The 16,931-nt window shown below is 33.5% G+C and overlaps 3 protein-coding genes across 4 annotated transcripts; 1 reads left to right on the top strand and 2 right to left on the bottom strand.

Moving 5' to 3' along the window:
- Positions 1 to 1,488: 1,488 nt before the first annotated feature.
- LOC113859755 (auxin-responsive protein SAUR50-like) lies at positions 1,489 to 1,941 on the top strand. The gene has a single exon (XM_027492451.1). The coding sequence runs from the start codon at positions 1,489 to 1,491 to the stop codon at positions 1,939 to 1,941; it is 453 nt and encodes a 150-aa protein (XP_027348252.1).
- A 1,786-nt stretch (positions 1,942 to 3,727) lies between these two features.
- Positions 3,728 to 8,407, bottom strand: LOC113858233 (ABC transporter F family member 1-like). 2 transcript variants are annotated; one of them, XM_027490762.1, is made up of 6 exons: positions 8,040 to 8,407; positions 7,135 to 7,265; positions 6,950 to 7,023; positions 6,645 to 6,855; positions 6,318 to 6,552; positions 4,222 to 5,717 (listed from the first exon to the last, which is right to left on the bottom strand). In XM_027490762.1, the coding sequence occupies exons 2-6, from the start codon at positions 7,201 to 7,203 to the stop codon at positions 4,660 to 4,662; spliced, it is 1,647 nt and encodes a 548-aa protein (XP_027346563.1). In that variant the 5' UTR covers positions 7,204 to 7,265; positions 8,040 to 8,407; the 3' UTR covers positions 4,222 to 4,659. The 2 variants fall into 2 exon arrangements, with proteins under 2 accessions (XP_027346562.1, XP_027346563.1); XM_027490761.1 differs by lacking the exon at positions 7,135 to 7,265 and having other exon boundaries at positions 3,728 to 5,717.
- Positions 8,408 to 12,856: 4,449 nt separating this feature from the next.
- Positions 12,857 to 14,659, bottom strand: LOC113858999 (heavy metal-associated isoprenylated plant protein 3-like). Its single transcript, XM_027491815.1, has 5 exons — positions 14,580 to 14,659; positions 14,320 to 14,449; positions 13,927 to 14,126; positions 13,634 to 13,718; positions 12,857 to 13,540 (listed from the first exon to the last, which is right to left on the bottom strand). Exons 1-5 carry the CDS (start codon positions 14,586 to 14,588, stop codon positions 13,131 to 13,133), a joined length of 834 nt encoding a protein of 277 aa, XP_027347616.1. The 5' UTR covers positions 14,589 to 14,659; the 3' UTR covers positions 12,857 to 13,130.
- Between the last annotated feature and the right edge of the window lie 2,272 nt (positions 14,660 to 16,931).

Genomic DNA, 16,931 nt, shown 5'->3' with positions numbered 1-16,931 from the left:
TTTTTTTTTAAATATCATGATTATATTAGTAATTAGGACGTATATTATTATCACCCCTGGGTATGGAAAAGAAAGTAAAAACAAAGAATGGAGATTACATATTCTCACGAATCAATTATGGGAAAAAGAAATTAAAACTTACAAAAAACGTAAAATATTATATTTTCAAGTTCATACTTCTAAAAATAATTTTACAACGCTTGAAATAAATACATTCTATAACTGTGGAGTGTGAAAAAACATTATTATAACATTAATTAATTGATGACAACTTTTGATTCATAGGTTTAGAAGTTATCATTATGTTTGGATTTGCGGCCTCAAATGTTCATCATCTGTTCATCAAAATAAACCTAGTGTTAATTTTCTTATATTGTTGAATGTCAGCTGTGTTATTTAATTAGCCCTTAACTGTTAGACTACTCTCTCTCTCTCTGATTAATTTTTTAAAAGATTTTGTTAGACTATTTAAATAATTTTTATTATCAATTTCCCTTATATTTTTTTCCATGTTCGTATTCTATATTTTTATATGTAGATAGATAAATATTTCAAAAGAATATAACCTTTTTAAACGACGCATCTATTTATGTTAATTGAGTTTTTTGCAGCAGCTGCACGATCCAATCTATTATAAATCATTTGATTGCATATTTATAATAACTATTTTCTCTATCACTTTGTCAAATTTTAACCATTCAAAATATAAATTAATGATCATGTCTATATTTTGCACTTTATATACCAATTCAATTCACAGGAGAAAATATAGTACTAACATCGTCTAGAAAATCTGCACTTTGGGATATTTATTCTCCGGAAAGAAGAACTAAAAAGTACCAAATATCTTTCTCACGAACCTTAAAAGATTAATCGAATGAATTGCAAGTTTAAATCTTTACTATATTTCTTACAATAAAATAAATATAAGTTTTTAGTCTGACGACTTATCCCGCTTAAAGGGTACATTATTCTCTCTAAAAATCAGCAACTGTAAAATTATCCCGGAACTTCTTGCATGTATAGTGTCCTTCTGGTCCATATAGTGAAAGCCTTAACGATTAAAGAAAGTCGCAGAGAGCAATAGGGATGATGACACTGATTAAGGATTGGCATATATATGGGTAAATAAATAAAAGAAGTCATCAAAATAGCTATGAACAACTACGCTAATAATTAGGAACTGGAAGCAGATATGACATGACATGACATGCACAAAAGACGTTTCATGGTAAATTAGAAGTTCCAAACACTGCACCGGCACATGCATGCACTACTTTCATGCATGTACATTTTTTAACCACGCACCAATATCTTGTACCACATTCGTGTTGGTGTGTTTTCAACTAATATATCTACCGTCCAAATATAGTCTTGATCCCTATGAGTCTTCGCTTACCAGGTCTCACTATAAATATATGTTATGTTACCAATATTAAATTGCTCAAAAACGGAAAAACAGGGATCTAGGAGTGCATAAATCATAAAATGGCCGAGCTCAAAGTAAGAAGCAGCACCAAAAAGAAGGTTGTAAGTGGCATTTGGAAGCTCAAGATTGTCTTGGAAAAGCTTCAAAAGAGTCTCTTATTGAGAAGAAATAAATCAAGTTCTTATTTTCGTGACTGTGAAGAAAGATATGATGCCACAACCTGTGTGCCAAAGGATGTGAAAGAAGGGCATTTTGCTGTGATTGCTGAGGATGAAGAGGAATCAAAGAGATTTGTGGTGCCATTGAGCTGTTTAAATAACCCAACATTCTTGAGGCTATTGGAGCAAGCTTCACAAGAGTATGGATTTGATCAAGATGGTGCATTAACCATTCCTTGCAGACCTAGTGATCTTGAGATGTTATTGTCCCAGCAATGGAAAAAAGAGGGAGAATCTGAAACTACTAGGGTAAGCTGGCACTCCAGTAACAAAGCCGTGGTTAAAAGCTACTGATCTATTGAGCTTATGATCTTGTCAAACCGATTTTATGTTTGATTTCACCATATAATATATATGTATTGGAAAACAAAATTAAAAAACAAAATTAAAATACTATTACTAGCATATTATAAATCGGCAACTACAATTAAGTCAATGTCTTGGGCTGTAATTATGCTATTTTAAATGACTCGGAAATTGCTCCATGTTTTGCATGCTTTGGATGCTGTAACTTAGATGCATGCACTTTCTGGCCTTTTCCCATCAAAATGATTGAAAGTGGTTCTATTAACTTGGCTTGAGTTGTATTATTTGTAAAAAAAATTTATAACATTGTATTTTTCCTTTATCTACTTATTACATCAATGTTTTTCATCCTGCTTTTTGCTGATTTCTCTTTCTCTCTTCATTGTATAAAAAATTATACAAATATAATTTCTCATTTAGGATGTCCACCTTTCAAAGTATTTAAATAAGATAAATTGTATCTTTATATTTTTTTTATCACAGTAAAAAAAAGATAAAAAGAAAAGATAGAAAATTAATAAGATTATTAATATAATGAAGAAAAATAAAGATAAATATTATAAAAAGTGTTGAATGAATATTATTGTAACCCTTTAAATAATATAACTTACGTGTATAATTTTAACACCTAAACTCCTCTCGTTGCTATCCATTTCTTTGTTTTTTATCTTTTTCCTTCGTTTTATGTAAAAATAATACTACTTAGACTTTGTATTCATGCTCTCATCCAAAGCTAGATAACAACCAAGTATATTTTAACTAATTTTAATATAATCCATCAAACCATCCTAAATATGACTATTAAAACTCTCACTTTAATAATACGTTATAATCAAATGACTTGAATGTTTTCCCACTTGTTTTATTTTTAAAAAAATATGACAGATAACATAACCCTCCCTTCACACTGGACATGCAGGAAATTCAATTAAACGGGACAAAAAGATTGGAAAGTTAAAAATTTAGCAATAAATGAAAACATTTCACCCACGTATACTGCACTGAATTTTTTCTTCTTTGACCTCAACAGCGGGTTTTTTGAAAATATTCATTGACTACACTCTTGGCAGACGGGTTAATATACAAGTACATGGAAACATGTTGATTTGATCATTTTGGATAAATTCAGACTTTAGAGGTAAATTTAATATTGGTTATATATCAATATTTGTAATGTTTCGGCAGAGGGGACGAAAACCAAAGCAAAAACTATTGCGGAGTGTAAACCTGTACATCTTGCAAATCCCACAACTTTACACCAGCATTGATCAATATGCAAAAAATGTTAACATGATTTCGAATAAATCGAGAAAATCGTAATAATGATAATGATAAAAACCTAAGATGTGACTAACATTAATTATAATTCAATATTGATATTAATATTTTTTTTTTCTATAGCTAATGTATCACAACCTATTCTGAATCCTCTTTAAATAATTGAAACGTGTTAATGCTTATGTATACTCCGGTAGCATAGGAACGTTCCAAAATCCCTTGATATTGCAAGATTGGCTTCCACCACATTTGGTTTACCGTTCCTGTGAGCCGACAGTGTTAGCAAATCAACAGTAGAAAGTATGTCAAGCGCGATTTACGAAGCATGTTGAATGGCAGTGAATATTTCTAGCTTCTGGCAAATTCTTTCGAAATATATAATATTTTAGTTGTTTACTAAGGCTGAGATTGCTTGTATTATTCCTTCTGGAATCCTCTTTTTCTTTTTCCTTTTGGATGGGGAGGGGTTGTAGATTTTTCGAAAAAGAAGACTCCGGAATATGCATGTAATTGTATTATAAAATATATGATTTTGATACATCGCAAAATGCCATCAAAACAATTAGTTTTGCGTTATTTCTTATTTATTAGAGACTTTCTAATGTTATTTGGTGCAAACAATTGACCAAGGAACAATAGGATGAGAGATTTACGGGCAATCAACACCCCACGCCGAATGAGAGAGAGAGAGAAGCATTAGGCAATTTCCGGCTTCTTTCTTCTCACGATAGATAATAAACCTCAAATACGAGCATCTATGATTCTTTGACGTCCCGCTACCCAATGTAACATTAAAAACTCTTCACCTAGTTGTTTGGGCTTGAGAATCATCACTTCTTTTGTTTGTCTGCAATTTGATTTAAGCACTCATTCGATAAATACAACTATACTGTGTTCACTACTCGAGATCTAGGTCCGGGTCATGCACTCATTTGTGTGCAACCTTTTCCCTTCAATTTAAAACTTAGAAAGAAAAGTTATGTAGTAGAGAAGGTAACTTGAGTGGATAATGAAGAGCTACAAGGAAGAAAGTGTCCAGAGAGGGTACTAACGGTGATTATAATACCATCAATATAATAATCTCGATACGATATATCATTTATAATCCTCGTTCGTAGATTCAGATAGGGATCGGGTCTACCTAAAGGTGACATCCCATTATCCATCATGCTGGTTAACAACCAAGCAATTAAATGATGAGCACAACAAATAAAAAAAAAATTATTAGCACTCTAAACCGGGAGAGGGGGGCATTTCGGCTCAAACAAAAATCATAGCAAGCTTCTATGTACCGACTATGCAATTGAACTCAATAATCATCTAAGTTGAGAAAATCCAACTCAAACGGCAGCAGCCACCCATATATTGTAACTAGTAAATCCTTAGATAATGATATATCGGACAACAGCAAATGTCCCACTATCTGCATCAGTCAGATAAACCCGCCTTTGACCTTAGATGCTCCTTGAACTCCATAATGTCACCTTCCCATCTGGTCACAGTTTGATCAGCACATACCCATATCTCATGGGCCACTTGATTTATGAGCCTAAAATCATGGCTGACAAGCACCATGCCACCGTCCCACTCATTCAATGCCTCAGCCAATGAGTCAATTGTCTCAATATCCAAATGATTAGTTGGCTCATCCAAAAGTAGTAAATGAGGCTGTCTCCAAGCTAACCAAGCAAATATCACTCGACTTCTCTGCCCATCAGACAGGTTCTTCATTGGCATCACCTGGGCTTTACCTGACAGCCCAAACTTTCCAATAGCAGCCCTCATCTTCTCCTCCTCATTTCCAGGGTATTCTTTAATCATAAACTGGAGTGCTGACATTTCCAAGTCAAGCTTTTCTGCCAAATGCTGGTGATACTGTGCAACTCGAAGATGATTATGACGTCGCACCATACCATCAGAAGGAATCAAATCACCTGTCATTAGCTTCAGCAGTGTACTCTTCCCAGCACCATTGGGTCCAACCAATGCAATCCTAGAGTCTAAATCAACCCCAAAGTCAATATTCTTGTAGATAAGATTATCAGGAGTATAACCAAATGTCACCTCAACAAACTGGAGAACAGGAGGGGGAAGTTTTCCCACATCAGTAAAGCGGAACACCAAAACTTTGTCTCTGACTACCTTCTCTGTAAGCCCCCCTCGTTCCATTTTTGCCAGAGTTTTCTCTTTACTCTGTGCCTGGCGAGCCAGTTTTGCTGAACCATGGCCAAATCGGGCAATATATTCCTTCATCGAGGCAATCTGCTCCTGCTCCCACTTGTACTGTTTCATCTGATTCTCTTCCAACTCAGCACGTGTCTGAACATATTGATCATAGTTACCAGTGTAGAGCTTCAATTTTTTGTTTTGCATGTGGATAATATTTGTGCAGACACCATTAAGAAAGTCCTGAGAGTGGGAAACCACAACCAAAATACGGTCAAACTTCTTCAGATTCTCCTCCAGCCACACACATGCCTCCAAATCTGCAAACAGGTTTTAAAAAATTAACGAGTACAAAGTTAACCAAGGAAAAAAGTAATAGACAGGAATTTCCACAAAAGAAAAGTAACAATAAACTACAAACATACAAAACAAATACACAGAATTCAAAATAAATGTATCAATAGAGGCCTAATCTTAATAAATATTGCACCAGTTGCACTAGAAGAAACATGCCCAACAAATGACAAAATGATAATGCACATAATTGACAAAAGAGAGGAAGGTAACAAGAGAGAGCATAAGTCATTACAAGATGCAAATGATTGCGACTAGCATTTATAATCACATATCCAACAAGTTGATATGAAGCATCCACTATGCTATCCAATCTGGAAGTAATACCACCATGCAATTTCCGACAACCTTACCTGATGGTTAGAAAGCTTTTGATAATTGATCATTGCATTTATTTTGAGACATAACTCAAAACAACTAAATAAAGCATAATCAGGGCCATAAATTAAATATTTTGATGATCTAACAGAGATTACCATCACGACCAATTTGGTGCATAGAATGACGAAAAGATCAAAAAAATATTTAGACAAACAATGGGGACAATTTCTGGGCTGAGAGCATACCAAGATGATTGGTTGGTTCATCCAGTAGAAGAATGGTCGGGTTCATAAACAGAGCTCGTGCTAATGCAATTCTCATTCTCCACCCACCAGAAAAATCTCGTGTCTTCTTTGCCTGCATCTCCTTGTTGAAACCAAGGCCATGTAAGATTTCAGCAGCACGCTTCTCTGCAGTTGCTGCATCTAAGGCTTCCAATCGTTCATAAACACGTTCAAGGGATTCACCACCCCCATCATCCTAGAACCAAAATTACTCAAACTAAGTTAGCAAGCCATACAAAAACATAAAACAAAAGGAGTGAAACCAGACGCTTAAATACTTAAACAAACCTGTGCAGCCAAAGTTTCAGCTTCTTTCTCCAGTTTCAACCTTTCCTCATCACAACTTATGACAGCTCCCAATGCAGACATGTCAGAGGCATCAATTTCCCTGGTAAGGTGATAGATATCCATGTGGTCTGGAATTGGAAGCTCACGGCAACCAATTGCTGTAAGCAGAGTAGACTTTCCACAACCATTTAATCCAAGTAAACCATATCGTCTGAAAGAAACTCAGAGCAATCACAATCATTGGCAAAACTTCACGGTATACATCATAGCAACCTATTTGATACAATGGGGTAAAGACAACAAACCTTCCATAATTTAACTCCAATTCAGAATCAAGAATGAGATCATGTCCGTGGAATGTGACTGATAGAGACTCAATCTGTAAAAAAGGCCCAACCAAATGTATCAATAACACTGACATTTTTAGATTTAACAACTAGTCATAATTAATATGGCAGAAATATCCTTTTTACTGCACAACAATACCTACCTCCGAAGAATTTGTAATAGGTATGGTTACATTCACAAAGGAGAACCAAGTAATTGACCTTGGCAACATGGTAGAATGCCCATGCTACAGAGCCAGCTGCTCGGCTAGGCGCTCAACTACGTGCACCCATGCTAGCAACAATAAGCTAGAAGTAAGACTAACTAAACTGGGAATTTCTACCACATCTTAGAAATCTTAAAATTTGAATTAAAATTAATCACAGTTCACTATAAATTTTCCAGTGATTTATTTTTAAATGAAATATATTTCATATTTTCAGTACACAAGCAAGCCAATAGTTACAACTGATGAACCAAGACAGTAATTCTCTTAAAAGGCCAAAAAGGAAGAACATCAAGCTAAGCAATATGCTGTCCGGATAAACATTTTTAGTAATTAACAGTGTATTTCAAAATAAATATAGCAGAAGCTATATGCATATTAATAATGCAACACTGAAACAAGCAGCACAAAAAGATGGCTGATGGATTGCTTCCTAGTTGCTAACGGGAATTCTAACGATAATTTCTACCACGCGAAAAATTAATCCGAAAAAATGGTAAAAAAAAAAACCACCTTCTTCAAGAACGCTTGCCACCGTTGAAGAATTAGTAAAAGGTAAATCTATCCTATTATACTGGCTAGATGAAATTACGTCAGTCGTTTTCTTTTGCTAAATCCAAACGGAAACAAATAAATAAAAATTGATACTCATTGAATAACAGCGCAAATTGACAGATTTAAATCACCAAAAAAGAGGAAAAATTAAAAATACATTTTAAAAAATAAATTCTGGATTTACTTTGTTCTTTCATTATATGTAAAAAGCAACCACGTATTATTCAAGAATAGCCTACTACGAAGAAATTCATGTATAAGATGCAGTTACAGTAACTGTTACTAACCCGAATATCTCTGGAAAGAGGATGAGAACAGAGGACACCAGTGCAGGTCCGATCCGATATCTGAATATCAGCGATTCCATTAGCGGCCTTATCTGCGGCTTTAGAAGAAGCCGCCGCGGCGATGGCAGCTGCAGCAGCCTTGCCACCTCTTTTGGCTGCGGCGGCGGCCTTCTTCTGAAGAGCCTTCTTCTTGCTGGCGTCAGATACCATCTTCGATCTGGAATAGGAGATGAACCTGACCTTGGATCGGAAACGAGAGAACGAGATAGATCTAGTGTAGATCCCCTAGGGTTTCGGCGTAGAAGATGAACCCGAGAGAGTGCTTAGGGTTCGCTGTTTGAGTTTTGGAGGAGGTGGTGGTTGTTGCAAGTGAAGTTTGTGATATATATATATATAGAGAGAGAGAGAGAGAAAGGGGTGGGCTTGGCTATGGTTGCGTGCTCCAGTTGGAGTGGTGCGGTGAGGACTCTGATTTTTATGCAACGCGACAAATGTGAGTAATGGTGCTCGTTATGGGCTTTCTAAGCCTGTTTTATATTGTTCTGATTCATGGGCCAGCCCAATTAATTTTGTAAAGCTCGTGATCAGCCTGTAACAATGGTAAGCCTGTCATCGAGTAAATGTTTTTAAATTCAGGTAACATGGGCCAAAACTGGCCCATCAAGTGGTTCGAAAGATTTGCGTCTCTGTTCTTGTTAAGGATGAAAAACAATGGAATAGAGTAAAATAATATAATATAGTATCAAATTTTATTATTTGAATGAAATAAAATAAAACTTGATAAAAAAAAATATAGTATCAAATCCACTTTCATCTCATTTTAATCACTCTTAAATAATTAGATAAAACAATCATGATGAATAACAGTTTAAGCATTATGAAAAAGGTTCTATTGCTCTCTCTCTTCCTTTTCGAATATTTTCTCAGTATTGAGAGGTAGTACCTTTGCTCGAATGACCAAAGTGCCGCGAACCACACAAATGAAATATTGTGGAACTTGGGCAGTAAGTAGTCCAATGACTGCAACATTTATTTTTGTAGTATTGATTTAGTTTTTTCTTTTAAGTTTGTTTTTTTCAGTTGACAAGTATTTCTTAAGGATACACCATGTACCTCTCCTTCAGCAAATGTAAATAGATCAATTTCAATCAACATATAACAGTGAGAAATAAAAAGGGCAAAAATTTACATGTTCTTTAGACGTTGTTTGTGCTCATTATCAATTAAAATTAGAGTTTTGTTTTAATAAAATGTTTGTATCTAATGGTTCACTTGTTACTGAAAAAAAAAACTCAAATTTTGGTTAATAAACAATACCAACACCAACCTAAGTTTTGTCTAAAAAGAAAAGGAATAGAACAAGACTTATAGAGAGAAAATGGCATATATGTTAGGTTGGTACTAGTTTAGAGCTAGATTCCTGAAGAAGCCAAACACAATTTCTTTTGAGTAGAATTTGAGCTCAAAGTCATCGTGGTCTGAAAGATGGTGGTCGTGGCTCGTTCATGACTTTTAAAAAGGAATGCTTGGAAGTTGAAACTATAGAATAGTAGTACACTTAGCATAAAAACAAGTGTCCTCCAACTAAAAGGATAAGCATTATATGTCTCTCTTCTAATTATAATTATGAAGACCACCTTATTTATCAAGTTAATAAAAACAATTAAAACTTGATATAAGGGGCCATCTTCATAATTGTGTTTGTTTTCTATCGTCTAATATAGAAAAAAAAAGTCACGTACGCCTCTCAAATTCATTGATTTAAAGTTGAAAGGACATTTTTGGCCATGGCCCATGATACTATACGGATAAGAAAAGGTGATAATAAACTTTGGAAATTGTTTGTTCCACCTTATTGAACCCACAACTTGTACTGCAAGTTGCTTAATTGCACATCGATCTTAACATCAATTATTTATAGACTAATTATAACTCTCAATTTTTGAGTTCTCATGTTTGATAAAGAAGATAAGAAGACTTTTGACTGATGATTCTTATTGGCATCGGCAATTGTCATGTTCAGCCATCAATTGTGTGTCTTCAACAATCAAAAGGAATAGTTGAAGGACAAGCTCATATTTAATCTTAGTTTAATAGCTCATGATTTCAGAGAAAGTGGATGAGGGCTCCATTACTTAACCGAGAGACACACACAGGAATAGGTTTTGCTTTGCAACAAGTCTACAACACTTTGGGGTACATGTTTATGAATAGCAACACTGGCCAAATTAAATTATCATTAACTTTGGTGAATATTGTTTGTATATTACAGGGAAGCATGCAAAAAGAAAATGGTGTAAGGAAAATTGATTGTTGCTTTTGCTTTATGCACAAAAGGAAGGGCTTTAGAGGAGAAAGTTTGACAGTAATCTTTGCATAAAACATAGTTTGCCAAGAAGGCATTAGCTAGCTGCACAAATCTCTGAAACCCCTAATTTTATTTTATTTTTATTTTTTGGGGTCAAAACCCCTAACCTTTTCTTCCCATAACTTTTATTTGAAAAAGAATATTTAAGGTCACTTAGTGCAGGCCAGACCCTTTACGTGTGAGGCCCCCTTTGGGGGAAATTCAACTCTGAATAAAAGCACACTTTATTCATTTCATAAATGTATGTATGATCTAGGCACCACCCTATTGTCTGTTGCTAACCTTCAAGCTAGCCATCATTGTGAGCAGTGTGTGCACTATTTGTGAGCAATGTGTGCATTATTTGTTGAAACGATTCCTGCAAATATATTTAACACTTTGATATAAATTCTTTGTTCCTGCAAATATATTTATGCATTGCTTGATAATCCTATGTGGCTGCAAGCTCGCCATGGTCACGCCTAGAGCTAGACTAATGAAAAAACCTTTAAAAAGAAGACCCTTTAAGCACATGGACACGGAATCTTTAAAATGCATAAAAATATTTCGTTTTGTGAATATACAGGAAAGCGTATCTACTTGTGAATACACTTTATTAAAACACTTAATAAAAGAAAAAGGCCAAAAAGTCATCGTTTGATTGGGTTGACGTTGACCTCTCGCAAGGATGATTTAGAGGGCAGAATATTCTTCTATTATTCAAAAGAATTCTCTTTTACCTCAAATATGAAAAAGAAAAGGGAAAAAGAGTGTGATTCTGTGCTAAGTTTAAAAAAAATAAAATTGGTCATTAACAAATTACAATAGATAAATGAATATTATAAAAAGTAGGACTAAAAATTCTGATAAAATTGACAAGTTCGACCGGAACTGATCTTGTGTCTAGTTCTTTCAGTCCATAAAAGCAGCAGAGCCATATATAAACCAGTAGAAAAGAGTAATAAATAGGTGAAAAATTAATTAAATTAATATAAAATAGATAAAAAAAAAGTACATTATTATTATTCAAAGTGGTTTATTAGTTCGAACTGCCTGTTTTATTTATTGATTCATCCAAAAAAATTTGAATTGAATAAAGATATGATGCGGAGGTTCAAAGGCTTGAGTACGTAGAAGCAAGATATAGAATACATGGTTTATCCCTATCTTCGTTCTATACATTAATTGCTGGAAGAGAATGTTTTAGTTAGTATCCTAAGCGGGAATTAAGAGTATAGTGTATTTTTAATTACTGTTTATATATATAGTACGCTTGAATATTTTATCATTTTTTATTGAAGGTAAAACTTGAAGTATTAAGTTATATCATAGTTATTCTTTTTTGCTTACTCTACATCTTTTAAATATTATTAAGTCTCTTATTATTATATTTTAACTTCTAAGATCTTTTCATGTTAATTTAAAATTTTATTTAATTTGACTTTTATAACATTGTTTGAAAATGTTTTCTGTAAGTTTTTGGCTTTTCCTATCCTTTATGAAGGTTCTTGTTTCTTTCCCAAAGGCAGACAAAAATCAATGGAACTTTGGTCATGCATAGCATCATCATCGCTAAAGACATATTCCATGCATAAAACCCAATGCATTGTCATCATGATCCCTCACGTTGGTACTACGAGTCATGTAGCACATGCAACCCAAATGGCTCAGTTATTAGCATTACATGAGATATAACAACTTTTTTTTGCACTGATAATCGCAAAGGCAGGTTAAGTCATAAAGAGAATCCACAAGTCATTTAGTTATAATCATTACACAGAGCAGCATATAGCAATTAATAACAATAGATAATTACAAAATATCAATGATAATTAAGATTTTTCTAAAAAAATTAATCCGCATATGTGAACACGCGTAAAATATTCACTTATACTTCTCTTTTATTGGATATTTTGTACACAGTATCAAGTGTACACAATATTAAGTTACAGGAGAAATACTTAAAAACATTTTTTTAAATACATTTTCTATCCGTTAAGATCAAGTAAAAGTTAAAATCTTGAGTTTTACCCAATTATATTAGCGTATTGGCACAGGCACAGCCCATAGGGATGAAAGAGAGCAAAGCAGCTATTCGTGGAGGCATTGGAAACAACGAGAGCGCCAAATTGGAAAGCGTAGATGAAAAAAAAGCAATTAACATATAGGACAAATAATAAAGCTAGGTAGGAAAGGACAGGTTTTAAACCCACTAACGAACCTGGCTTCAAGGCAACAGCGTGGCCAATGGTTCAGAGGACAAATTATAATGGTAGAAAGAAAAGAAAGGACATAGAAGTAACTTGTATGAATAAGCGTAATAACTGATGAGTGCCCCTTACACTTTCTTGGGGGCTCAGGACACCTAATAAGGACATGTAGATGTCACGCCTTTTATGTCCTTCTTCCTAAATCCAAATATAATCATTAAATTATCGGAACACTGGCAGCACAACACAGTATAAATTAGACCAAAGTGGGAGAGAGATTCCATATTATCATCATTTACATTATTATTATTATGCATAGCTAACTTCAAATGCTGAAACTACGTGGTATTGCCATTTGATTAATATAAACGGTATTGGTTAATCACATCAAAACCCTTTTCTACTAAGCACAAAGTGAAAAAGAATAGAACCAAACTATAGTCTAGTCTCTATAGAGACCCCTGCCGAAGACCATCCATCATCATCCTCATTCATCACCCAGTTGAATAATGAAATTAACCTCTGACACTTCACTCACATGACAGAACAAGCATTTGGGTTCTCATCACTGAACATTTGTGGTGGTGGTGCATGCAAGTGAAAATGCATCTGCTCCGGGTAGACAGGTACATAGTTAAGGCCGCCAAAATTGCCATAACCATAACCATAACCAAAGCCAGAGGGAGGTGGTGGCAAATGCTCCATTCTGTTTTGCTCCATTTTCTCTCCTCCCTCTTCATTCTCATTCTTATCTCCACCACCACCACCTTTGTTCTTCTTCTTGCCTCCTTCCTTGTTATCACTGTCCTTGTCTTTCTTGGGAGGGTCCACCTCAACCTTCCTTTTAAGCTTCTCCATCAGATTCCCCACAAGAGCTTCCACGTTCATTGTACCCTTCACAGTCACCGTTTCTTTTTCCTTGTCTATAGCCATTTCTTTAACTCCTGCGCCCCATTAATATCATATCCAATTCAAATTAGCCAAAACCCAAAAGCCTAAACAAGTAAAAATTATAAAATAAATAAATTAATTAAAACCTTTGGTTTTCAACACAGTCTTGCCAATCCTGTCTAGACATCCCTGGCAATGCAGTGCCATCTTCAGAACCGCTGTAGTCTCAACCTATTACATTAAGATAAATTAACAATAAGCACCGAATAAATAAAAGATATATATAATAAATACACCTTCTCTTATGATTTTTCCTTAATTTTTTTTTAAAAGGAAATGACCAAATCATGCTGTAATTTAATAGAAAAAAAATCCCAGGCTGGCAGTGGCAGAGAAATTGAATTAAAAAAGGGGGCAATGTAGGGGACCAGTGGTGAACCTCTTTGTCTTTGATTATTTTGTTGTGGGATTGGTTGTTGGGTTTGGTGTCTTTGTTCTCCTTCTTCTTGGGCTGTGAAGTGATGAGTTCAACCTTCTTATTTAGCTTCTCCGCCAGGTTGTCCCTCACTTTCGCGGGGTCCACTTTTCCGGTCACCGTTACCTTCCCGGCGTCGCTCTCCGCCTTCACCGTCTCCACACCTTAAAAAACAACAACCATCAATCTGAACTCAAAGCTCATAAACACAAAAACCAAATAATAAATAGCACTAAAACCAATCTGAAACAGTACCTCACTACTACAGTGGTCATCACTAACGAGTAGTTTGAAGGTAAAATGGACGAAATCTGAAACAGATCCGAAAAATAAACGCAGAGAAGATGGGAAATTAACCTTGGAAAGCGCGAAGGTGTCGAATGATTTTGGAAGCGCAACCGTCGCAATGCATGTCGAGCTTCAAGACGAAGGTGGAGTTAGTGTCTTGGTTCTCCTTATTGTTGTTTCCGCCAGCGGTCTTCTTTTTCTGCAACAGAAACATGGCATAGAGAGGGTTAGCATGATTAAAAAAACAACGTGAATACTATCTAATAGCCTTTAAATAAAGAATAATTCAAATATGCATTAAGCAAATGAAATTGAGAATGAGTGAATACCGCGCCCATTGTGGATTCTAGGAGAGGGAAAGGAAGGGGAAGAGAGTGTTGTGGAGGGTTTATGTCAATGGTAGGGGTAAGTGTGATATATATAGAACGAAAATGATGAAATGAAAATGGTATTGGTGCGTGTTTGTATTGTATGTATGGTATATCATATGGAATGGACCCACGTTCCGCGTTAACGTCTTTTAGTTAGGTTTTTCCTCTTTTTCTTCTTTAACAAGCACCTTTCTTTCAACCAAGAGTCCAACAAAGACCAAGAAACTTCTTCCCTCTTGCCAAGCAAATGTGTCTCATCATCCACCCTCCTTCTTCAATTGGATTGGGCTTAGCTCAATCAAACGTGTCGTGTAAGCTATTTTTGACCCATGCAATAACTCCTTCTTCGCTTCCTTACTGTTTTCTTCTCTGGGCCTACGCTCTTCTTCTCACCCATTCTCCCAACAATTAAACCCAATGTTTTTTTCCGTTGACCCAAAAAAGGAAATAATTTTGTTTTATTCGTATTTTTAAATATTTCTTGTTAGTTTTAGTTTAAAACTACATTTCAATTGTATGAACTTGACATATTTTTATTTAAAACTACAGATAAATATATATTTTATAAAAAAACACATTTCAATTGATTTTATTTTGTTTTCTTATAATAGATCTATGATCCACATCATAGTTAATCAGTTTAGAATCTTCAGATAATATATATATATATATATATATATATATATATATATATATATGCAGCATAATAACAAACATAAGTATAGTTTCTCGAGGGATACATATTAATAAACATATACTATATAAACTTTAAATTTAAAACAACGTTAAATTTTTTTTAATGAGAAAAATGGCATCACGACCTTTACTGAATTACATTCCAAAGCACGTGTAATAGCTATCGATTAGCAAAAATCACAACTTAATATATTATTAAAAATTATTGATTTTGGTGATAAATACTCAAAAAGTTATTTTTCACGATATTTTAAAGTTAATTAATTGATAGTATTTTTATATTAGTAGTGTGTCAAAATTAAAATTTTCAAAAGATAATTTGAGGGTAAAGTTTTAATGTAAATGAAAAGTTGAGTCGGATGGAAAAGACCATCTATTCACATTTAAAGCATGTTCTTTTGTTCCATTTAAAAAATGATTTTAACACAATAGATAATGCAACAAAATGAATTCGAATATTCTCTAAGAAATTGATATGGTTGAGAAGGACATTAGCGGTAACGACTAAAACGATGGAAGCTAAAGCACTTAAGCGAGCACCGAAAGAATCACCTCACAGAGTGTGCAGAAGAGAACATTGCACCATATATCGTTTCCCAGATACCAGTTCTCACTTCATCAACAAGACCATAAACATAACTCACTATTGATTTCACTTTATGCTATTTTTATGGGTAGAAATACATGTCGACCCTACTTATTTTGGAAAGAGATACTCTCACATTTCATTTTTAGAGTATGAATTAGCAGACATAAAATAAAAAATAATATATATAATTAATGATATAATAAAATAAATAAGTATAAATATATAAGAATTACATCAGTTGAACTAAACATGAATTAGCAGTTTTGATTTTTTTATTTTTTTAATATTTTATTTTCATTTTTATTGTTTTTATCACATCATCTATTTTATTTTTCTCTTTTTTCTTGGACAAATAATATTGGAGTAATAAATTATTACATTGGTTGGGATACACTTAAAAAAGACATGTTATTTTATTTTATGTGAACTAACATGTTTATTTATTATTAAATATTTAGAAAAAAATTATTATCTCCATTAATCCTACACAGTTCAAACAAACTTTTTTTAGTGAAAAACATGTGGTCTAAGTAAAAAAAATGTATGTTCGTAATTATGTATACATAACTATAATTTAACATGTCAATAATAATTTAATTAATAAAATAACTATTACTTAAAATAAGTAAATGTGAGCTTTAAAACAATATTTAAATTATGATACTTTCAATTTTATGAATTTATTAAGACCAATTTGGGATATCTTACATTTAATTAAGCTAAATTAAACTTTGTTGCTTGTGGTAATCAAATTTCAGTTATTGTAAATTAAAATAATAATAATAATAATCAAAATCTAATGAATTCCTCACCATCATTCTAATAATAATAATTATTATTATTATTATTTAACGTGTTAAAAATATATATTTTTTCATCTCAAATTCATTAGTTGTCACTTAATATCACACATTTGAAAAAAACATTAGTTGGCTAATTATCATGATTAAAAAATAATTTTATAAAAATATATTTTATTAAAAGTGATGAAATTATTATAATGATTAGATAAGAACTTATGATAA

Source organism: Abrus precatorius, unplaced genomic scaffold, assembly GCF_003935025.1.
Source record: "Abrus precatorius isolate BTA unplaced genomic scaffold, Abrus_2018 Scaffold2, whole genome shotgun sequence".
Classification (NCBI taxonomy): Eukaryota; Viridiplantae; Streptophyta; class Magnoliopsida; order Fabales; family Fabaceae; genus Abrus; species Abrus precatorius.
This window is presented reverse-complemented; position numbering and strand designations above follow the sequence as displayed.